Below are 9,331 nucleotides of genomic sequence, written 5' to 3' on the forward strand. Positions count from 1 at the left end.
GGGTGTAAGTGGTTGAAGTTGGGGGGTGGGGGGGGGGCATTGATGGATGTGTGGGGCAGAACTGGGGGGGGGGGGGGGGGCACAGCCACTGTGGCGCAGTGTTGCTGTGGGGCCGGGGAGCGATGTGGGGCGATGGTGCTGAGGATCTGTGGGGCTGGGGGTGGGGCGCTATGGGGCGGCGGCTCAGGAGATCTATGGGGTGGTGGTGGCTCCAGGAATCTATGGGGCCGGCAATGGCGGCGCTATGGGGCTGGCAATGGTGGCTATGGGGCTGGCAGTGGCGGCGCTATGGGGCAGATATTGCTATGGGGCGGCGCAGCTGTGAATGGGGCTGACAACTCCACAAAGAGGGTCGCACTCCCATCGCTTCCATCACTTTATTGGTGCTGAGTTGGGGGGTGGGGAGGGGGGGGGGGGTGGGGGGCAGCAGCAGCCCTGGGACCCCCCACCCCCCCGAGCCCCACAACTGGGGGGGGTCCCACCCCCAAAAAGAGCCACCCATCTCCCCCCCCCCCTCCCCACACGTGTGTGTGTCCCCCCAAAAAGTGGGCAAAGCATGGGGGGGGGGGGGGGTAAGAGAGCGCGTTGTGCCCCCCGCCCCGGGGTGCGGGAGTGGGGGGAGGGGGGGGGGGTGAGTGGGGATGGGGTCACTGAAGGGGGGTGGGGGGGCCCTCAGGCCTTCCCCTCCCCCCCCTCTTCCTCCCCACTCTCTTTGGGGATTTCCTCATAGAGTGCTTCAGAGTCGGCCCCCCCCGGCTGGCCGTGCGCCCCCCCCTGCCCCCCACCCTCAGCTGCCGCTTTGGCGTTGGGGACCCACAGCCCCGAATCGATGCAGCGCTGCATGTGGTATTTGGCCTCCTGCAGCAACAACAAATGGGGGGGGGGTTAATAAAAAGGGGGGGGGTTAATGGGGGGGGGGGGTGTTAATGGGGGGGGGGGGGGAAGGGGGTAGTTGTGGGTTTATGGGGGGGGGGTGGCCGGGGGGGCGCTCACAGTGGGGTCCATTCGGCTGATGGTGTCCTGCAGCATCTGCACGTCTTTGGCGTCAAAGCATTTCTGCAGCTCCTGTGGGGCAGAGTTTGGGGTGGGGGGGTGATGTGGGGCGCACAGAGTGGATGTAGGGGGGGGGGGGAGGGGGGTGGTGTTGATGGGGTTACGGCCAATGGCTCAAATTAGTGGAAAAATCACTGCAAATGGGTATTTCTCCCCCTAAAAAAGTGCCACCTTCACAACGTGTACTCCTCAGGGAGCTCCTAAAGGAACGCCTCCGAATATGGGAAACCCCAAAGAGTGGGGATTTCACCCCAAAAGGACCGTATTCGCGGGACACGGAGACTCAGTGACCTCCGTGGGGTCGTGGCCAACGGCTCACAATAGAGGAAACCCCAAAAAGGGGGGATTTGATCCCAGAAATTGGGGGCTTGATCCCAAAAAGTCGAGGTTTGTCCCCAAAAAGTGGGGTATTGAGCCCAAAAAGAGAGGGGTTGATCCCAAAAAGAGAGGATTGAGCCCAAAAAGTGGGTGTTTGACCCCAAAAAGTGGGGTTTGACACCTAAATTGGGGGTTTGACCCCAAGAAGGGGGCGTTTATCCCCCAAAAGTGGGGGTTCGACCCAAAAAGGGGGGGTTAACCCCCAAAAAGGGGGATTTGACCCCAAAATCGCCGCGCTCACGGGCAGGAGGGACTCATAGATGTCAATGGGGTCACAGCAATGGGTCAAAATGCACAAAAAACTCACTGAAATTGGGAATTCCTCCCCAAAATGGCCACGCTCGTCAACTGTGGGCCTCTACGGGGTTATGGCCAACAGCTCTGAACACAGAAAACCCCAAAAAGTGGGGGTTTGATCATAAAAGTGGGGGGTTGATCCCAAAAAGTGGGGGTTTGTCCCCAAAAAGTGGGGTTTGACGCCTAAAAGGGGGGTGGTTGAGCCCAGAAAGGGGGGTTTGATCCGAAGAAGTGGGGTGTTGAGCCCAAGAAGTGGGGGGTTGAGCCCGAAAAGTGGGGGTTTGAGCCCAAAAAGAGGGGGTTGAGCCCAAAAAGTGGGGGTTTGTCGCCAAAAAGCGCGGTTTGGCCCCATAAAGGGGGAAGTTGACCCCCCAAAAGTGGGGGTTGTCCCCAAAAAGGTGGGGTTTGACCCCAGAAAGTGGGGGTTTGACCCCAGAAGGTGGGGGTTGACCCCAGAAGGTGGGGGTTTGATCCCAAGAAGTGGGGGTTTGACCCCAAGAAGTGGGGGGTTGAGCCCAAGAAGTGGGGGGTTGACCCCGAAAAGTGGGGGTTTGACCCCAAAAAGGGGGTGGCTGAGCCCCAAAAGTGGGAGTTTGATCCCAAAAATTGGGACTTTGACCCCAAGAAGTGGGGGGTTTGTCCCCAAAAAGTGGGGTTTGACCCCATAAAGGGGGGGTTAGAGCCCAAAGTGGGGGGTTAGAGCCCAAAAAGTGGGGATTAGAGCCCAAAAAGTGGGGGTTTGACCCTAGGAAGTGGGGGTTTGGTCCCAAAAAAGTGGGGGTTTGTCCCCCAAAAGTGGGGGTTCGACCCCAAAAAGTGGAGTTCGACCCCAAAAAGGTGGGGGTTGAGCCCAAAAAGGGGGGGGTTGAGCCCAATAAAGGGGGGGGTTGACCCCAAAAAAGTGGGGGTTCGACCCCAAAAAGTGGAGTTCGACCCCAAAAAGGTGGGGGTTGAGCCCAAAAAGGGGGGGGTTGACCCCAAAAAGGGGGGGGGTTAGAGCCCAAAATGGGGGGGTTCGACCCCAAAAAGGTGGAGGTTGATCCCAAAAAGGGGGGGGTTAGAGCCCAAAGTGGGGGGTTGACCCTGAGAAGTGGGGGTTTGACCCTGAAAAGTGGGGGTTGACCCCAAAAAGGGGGGGGTTGAGCCCAAAATTGGGGGTTTGATCCCAAGAAGTGGGGTTTTGATCCCAAGAAATGGGGGGTATGACCCCGAGAAGTGGGGGGTTCGACCCCCAGATGACGGCACTCACGGGTGGGAGGGACTCGTAGACGTCGACGGGGTCGAGGCCGCCGGGCCCCAGGCGCTTCTGCCGCTCCTCCTCCTCGTACTCCCGCATGGCCCTCTCGATGCGCGCCTTGGCCCGGCCGCGCACGCGCTCCTTGAAGGCCTCCAACTCATCGTTGAAGCCCTCCATGTACTGCTGGTCGGCGGTCTGTGGGGCGGGGAGGGCCGGTTTGGGTGGGAATCCCCTCCTGTGGGGGTTCCGGGGGGGTTTCGGGGGGTTTTAGGGGGGTTTTGGGGGGGTTTTGGGGGTGAGGCCCACCTTGATTTTGGTGAAGAACTGACGGAAGCACGCGCGCGGATCCACCTTGAGGCTCTTGGCCAACTCCAGGATGAACTGCATGACGATGGTCTGGTGGGCGACCTGCTCCATCAGAGCCTGCTTCTGTGGGGGGAACGGGGAGGGGGGGGTCAGGACTACAAAAGGGAACCCCAAATGGAGACCCCGAAGGCAGATCAAAAGGACCCGAAAAGGAGACCCGAAAGGAGACCTCAAATGGAGACCTCAAATGGAGACCCAAAAGGAGATACCAAAAGGAACCCAAAGGGAACTCCATAAAGGAATCCCAAAAGGAAACCCCAAAAGGAAACCCCAAAAGCGACCGAAGCAACCCTCAAATGAACCCCAAAAGGAGCCGAAAAGGAGCCGAAAAGACCCAAAAGGAGACCCAAAAGGATACCTCAAATGGAGATCCAAAAGGAGACACCAAAAGGGGATACCAAAAGGAACCCAAAGGGAACTCCATAAAGGAATCCCAAAAGGAAACCCCAAAAGGAAACCCCAAAAGGAAACCCCAAAAGGAAACCCCAAAAGGAAACCCCAAAAGCGACCAAAGCAACCCTCAAATGAACCCCAAAAGGAGCCGAAAAGGAACCAAAAAGACCCCAAAGGAGACCCAAAAGGAGACCCAAAAGGAGATACCAAAAGGAGACACCAAAAGGAACCCAAAGGGAACTCCATAAAGGAATCCCGAAAGGAAACCCCAAAAGCGACCAAAGCAACCCTCAAATGAACCCCAAAAGGAGATACCAAAAGGAACCAAAATGACCCCAAAGGAGACCCAAAAGGAGACCTCAAATGGAGACCCAAAAGGAGACACCAAAAGGAGATACCAAAAGGAACCCAAAGGGAACTGCATAAAGGAATCCCAAAAGGAAACCCCAAAAGCGACCGAAGCAACCCTCAAATGAGCCCCAAAAGGAACTTAGAAGGAACCAAAAAGACCCCAAAGGAGACCCAAAAGAAGACCCAAAATGAGACCTCAAATGGAGACCTCAAATGGAGACCCAAAAGGAGATAACAAAAGGGGATACCAAAAGGAACCCAAAGGGAACTGCATAAAGGAATCCCAAAAGGAAACCCCAAAAGCAACTGAAGCAACCCTCAAATGAACCCCAAAAGGAGATACCAAAAGGAACCAAAATGACCCCAAAGGGAACCCCAAAAGGAGACCCCAAAAGAAAACCCCAAAGTCCTCAAAAGAGCCTGGAATGGATCCGCCCCCCCTCCCCCCAAAAAGAAAGCCCCAAATCACAGAGAAGGGACACAGAACGCCCCAAAAAGGGGCATTGGGGGGGGGGGGGGGCGTCCAGACCTCCTCCACCTCCAGGTCGATGCACCAGATGACCAGGTAATTAGCAGTCTCCTCGCAAACGAGGTGTGGGTTGTCCGAGAGGTACTTCTGGCTGTCGTCCCAGCGCCGCAGCATGCCTGGAAAGGGGGGGGGGGGGGGGGGGGGGGGGTCCAAAATGAGACATCATCCCCCAAACACAGGGAATGGACCCTAAAAAGAGATCAGACCTCAAAAAGGAACAATTGCAGCCCAGAGAAAGAGAGATCGGTCCTCCAAAGGAGAGAGATCGGTCCTCCAAAAGGAGAGAGAAATTGGTCCTCCAAAGGAGAGAGAGATCAGTCCTCCAAAGGAGAGAGATCAGTCCTCCAAAAGGAGAGAGAGATCGGTCCTCCAAAAGGAGAGAGACATCAGTCCTCCAAAAGGAGAGAGAGATCAGTCCTCCAAAAGGAGAGAGACATCAGTCCTCCAAAGGACAGAGATCGGTCCTCCAAAAGGAGAGAGAGATCAGTCCTCCAAAGGAGAGAGACATCAGTCCTCCAAAGGAGAGATCAGACCTCCAAAAGGAGAGATCAGTCCTCCATAGCAGAGAGATCGGTCCTCCAAAAGGAGAGAGAGATCAGTCCTCCAAAAGGAGAGAGAGATCGGTCCTCCAAAAGGAGAGAGAGATCGGTCCTCCAAAGGAGAGAGACATCAGTCCTCCAAAGGAGAGAGAGATCGGTCCTCCAAAGGAGAGAGAGATCAGTCCTTCAAAAGGAGAGAAAGATCGGTCCTCCAAAAGGAGAGAGAGATCGGTCCTCCAAAGGAGAGAGATCAGTCCTCCAAAGGAGAGAGAGATCGGTCCTCCATAGGAGAGAGATCAGTCCTCCAAAGGAGAGAAAGATCGGTCCTCCAAAAGGAGAGAGAGATCGGTCCTCCATAGGAGAGAGATCAGTCCTCCAAAGGAGAGAGATCAGTCCTCCAAAAGGAGAGAGAGATCAGCCCTCCAAAGGAGAGAGAGATCAGTCCTCCAAAAGGGAAGAGAGATCAGTCCTCCAAAGGAGAGAGAGATCGGTCCTCCAAAGGAGAGAGAGATCGGTCCTCCAAAGGAGAGAAAGATCAGTCCTCCCAAAGGGAAGAGAGATCGGTCCTCCAAAAGGGAAGAGAGATCGGTCCTCCAAAAGGGAAGAGAGATCGGTCCTCCAAAGGAGTGAGATCGGTCCTCCAAAGGAGAGAGAGATCAGTCCTCCAAAGGAGAGAGAGATCAGTCCTCCAAAAGGAGAGAGAGATCGGTCCTCCAAAGGAGTGAGATCGATCCTCCAAAGGAGAGAGAGATCGGTCCTCCAAAGGAGAGAAAGATCGGTCCTCCAAAGGAGAGAGATCAGTCCTCCAAAAGGAGAGAGATCGGTCCTCCAAAGGAGAGAAAGATCGGTCCTCCAAAGGAGAGAGATCAGTCCTCCAAAAGGAGAGAGAGATCGGTCCTCCAAAGGAGAGAAAGATCAGTCCTCCAAAAGGGAAGAGAGATCGGTCCTCCAAAAGGGAAGAGAGATCGGTCCTCCAAAAGGGAAGAGAGATCGGTCCTCCAAAGGAGAGAGAGATCGGTCCTCCAAAGGAGAGAGAGATTGGTCCTCCAAAGGAGAGAGAGATCGGTCCTCCAAAGGAGAGAAATTGGTCCTCCAAAAGGAAATAGAGATCGGTCCTCCAAAGGAGAGAGAGACCAGCCCTCCAAAATAAAACCACAACAACCCCCCCTGGACAGTAGTAGGGAAACGTGTGTGGTGGGAGGGACCCCCAGGTTGGGGGGGGTGCATGGAGGGGTTTGGGGCAGGGTGTGGGGTAGGACCCCCAGGCTGGGGGGTGTGGGGCGGGGTGTGGGGCGGCCCCCCCTCACCAAAGTGCTTGATCTGCTTCTCGTGGCGCTCCACGAAGGTTTTGTGCTTCTGCTCCTTCTGCTCCTCCGTCTCCTCCTTCTCCTCTGCCTTCACGTTGAAAACGCTCTGCGGGGGGGGGGGGGGAACGGGGGGGGGGACACACAATGTGACCCCGATGTGGGCACCCATGAGGGGGGGGGACCCAACGAGAGGAGGGGACAGCCAATGGGGGTACACCAAACAAAGAGGACCCAATGTGACCCCAATGGGGGCACACCCAATGGGGTGGGGAGGGAACCCAAAGGGGGGAGGAGACCCAATACGAGCCCAATGAGGGCACCAATGGGGACGGGGGGGGCAGCCACCCAATGGAGAAGACCCAACGGGGCAGCAATGGGGGGACAACCCCAAGACATGGGGAGGGGGGGGGGGGCGTACATCCCTCCCCCCACCCACCTTGCTGAAGCCGTCCTTGCTCAGCGTGTCGACGTTCCAGGGCATATTCTTCTCCTTCTTGCGCAGCTCCTCCATTTTGCTCTCCCAGTTCCTCTCCTCGTGGCGCAGCTGCTGCGCCTCCGCCTGCAGCCTCTCCCTCTCCCCCCGGACCCCCCCGGATCCCCCCCCGGGCTCCGCCACCTCCAACTCTTTCAGTTTCTTCTGGCACTCGGCGAGTTTCCTCTTGCATTCCCTGCAGCCCTTGTCCAGCTCTTCTTTCTCTTTCTGGAACTGCTCCATCCTCTCCACGCGGGCCTGGAAGTGTGTGTGTGTGTGGGGGGGGGGGGGTTGTCTCATGTTTTTGGGGCTTTGGGGGGTGGGGAGCAAGGAGCAAACATCCCCCCCCCCCCCCTCCAACCTCCCCATCCCAGTGCATGCAGTAGGGGCAGCTCTGACGCCGAGCAAGGATGACTGAGCAGGGAAAAATGGGGGTGGGGGGTCAGCCCCCTTTCCCTCCCCCCAAGGTGGGAAGGGGGGACCCCAAAGCCTGTTCTGGAAGGCAACTCTGGGAAGGGGATGGTGACCCCCGTGGGGACAGCCCTGGGGAGGGGATGCGGACCACCACGGAGACCCCCATAGGGAGAGGATGGGGACCACGATGAGAATGGGATGGGGACAACTCTGAGGAGGGGGTGGTGACCCCCATAGGGATGGGGACAGCTCTGAAGAGGGGGTGGTGACCCCCACAGGGATGGGGACAGCTCTGAGGAGGGGGTGGTGACCCCCATAGGGATGGAGACAGCTCTGAGGAGGGGGTGGTGACCCCCATAGGGATGGGGACAGCTCTGGAGAGATGGCAATCCCCACGGGGGCAGCTCTGAGGAAGGGATGGGGACCACCATGGAGATCCCCATAGGGAGACGTTGGGGACCACCATAAGGATAGGATGGGGACTCCCATGGGGACAGCCCTGGGGAGGGGATGCGGACCACCACGGAGACCCCCATAGGGAAACGTTGGGGACCACCATAAGGATAGGATGGGGACTCCCACGGGGACAGCCCCGGGGAGGGGGTGGGGACCTCTGTGGGGACAGAATGGGGAGAAGATGGGGACAGCACGGGGACAACTCTGGGGGACCACACGGGGTCTGGGATGGGGAGAGGACGGGGTCCCCCGTGGGGAGGGCCTCAGGAACCCCCGAGGGGATGGGATGAGGACCCCTACGGGGACAGGGATGGAGGGACACCCCCATGGAGACGGGACTGGGAAGGGGGGTCCCAATGGGGACAGCACGGGGACAGCTGCGGGGATGGGACTGAGCCCTCAACGAGGATGAGATGGGGACAGCCGTGGGATGGGGGTGGGGGGGGGAACTGTCCTGGGGACCCCCGCGGGGAGGGGGCTGAAAACTCCAAAGGGGACCAACCCTGGGGAAGGAGTGGAGATCTCCATGGGGACAGCTCTGGGAAGGGAAGGGAAGGGAAGGGAAGGGAAGGGAAGGGAAGGGAAGGGAAGGGAAGGGAAGGGAAGGGAAGGGAAGGGAAGGGAAGGGAAGGGAAGGGAAGGGAAGGGAAGGGAAGGGAAGGGGGGGACAAAATGGGGTCTCCCATGAGGACGGGGCTGGGAAGCGGATGAGGCCCCCCCCAACAAAGCTGGGGGGCGCTGAGGTGGGGCTATGGGCCCTTGGGGGGGGTGGGCACCGGTAAGCATAGCAACGGGGACGCTGCATCCCCACGGGGACGGCGCGGGGGGGGCGAGGGGAAAAAGGGGCAGCGGGGGGAAGGGGGGCATCGCCATGGCAACGGGGAGGGGGTCGCGGTCGCCATGGCAACGGGGCCTACGAGCAGAGCCGGGCCCTGAGGCCGGGCCGCGCCCCACCTGGTGCCGCCATCGGAAGAGGGAGGCGGTGTCGATGTTGGGGTGCGTCTCGTCCTCATCGTCCGACACCTCGATGTGGTCCCAGACGCTGTAATCCACCATAGCGGAACCGCACCCCTCCTAAACCGCCCCCCCCGCGCCCGTCCGCCGCTCTCGGCCGCTTCTGGAAACCTCCAGCGCACGGCGCGCCCACTTCCGGTCGCGATTTGTGACGCACTTCCTGTTGCGACGCTGTTGGGGGGGGGGTGCGCGCACGCGTAATGGAGCGCCCGGTGAGCGAAGGCGAGAGAAAGATGGCGGCGGATTTAAAGGGACAGGAGTCGGAAAATTGAGTGAGGGGCTGTGGGGGCAAAGGGATGTGGGGAGCAACGGGAGTGGGGGTGGGGGTGTGGGATGTAGGAATATGGGGGTGCAATGGTGGGGTATGGTTATGGGGTAGGGGGTATTGGGGGTATGTGGTATGGATGTGGGGGTATGGGGGTATGGGGACACTGCCATCGTGGGGGCGGGGGGGGTGTCCTCATCCCATTGTGGGGTGACCCATGGGGGTCTCTGCCCCCTATTTCCATGATCGAACAGGAGGGG

The 9,331-nt window shown here is 58.9% G+C and overlaps 1 protein-coding gene across 1 annotated transcript; it reads right to left on the reverse strand.

The window, feature by feature from the left end:
* Positions 1-366: 366 nt before the first annotated feature.
* Positions 367-8,947, reverse strand: CDC37 (cell division cycle 37). The gene is made up of 8 exons (NM_204694.2): positions 8,747-8,947; positions 6,887-7,180; positions 6,451-6,556; positions 4,605-4,720; positions 3,272-3,394; positions 2,978-3,160; positions 994-1,065; positions 367-858 (listed from the first exon to the last, which is right to left on the reverse strand). Exons 1-8 carry the CDS (start codon positions 8,846-8,848, stop codon positions 673-675), a joined length of 1,182 nt encoding a protein of 393 aa, NP_990025.2. The 5' UTR covers positions 8,849-8,947; the 3' UTR covers positions 367-672.
* Between the last annotated feature and the right edge of the window lie 384 nt (positions 8,948-9,331).

The sequence above is a fragment of the Gallus gallus genome, chromosome 30 (assembly GCF_016699485.2).
Source record: "Gallus gallus isolate bGalGal1 chromosome 30, bGalGal1.mat.broiler.GRCg7b, whole genome shotgun sequence".
In the NCBI taxonomy this organism is placed as follows: Eukaryota; Metazoa; Chordata; class Aves; order Galliformes; family Phasianidae; genus Gallus; species Gallus gallus.

What these genes read in the sequence shown, in the direction of transcription:
- CDC37 (NM_204694.2), bottom strand. Translation starts at nt 8,848, where the DNA reads ATGGTGGATTACAGCGTCTGGGACCACATCGAGGTGTCGGACGATGAG. An exon ending in TCTACGAGTCCCTCCCACCC is followed by an intron (nt 1,066 to 2,977) that starts GTGAGTGCCGTC and finishes TCTGCCCCACAG; the next exon opens with GAGCTGCAGAAATGCTTTGA. An exon ending in TCAGCCGAATGGACCCCACT is followed by an intron (nt 859 to 993) that starts GTGAGCGCCCCC and finishes TTGTTGCTGCAG; the next exon opens with GAGGCCAAATACCACATGCA.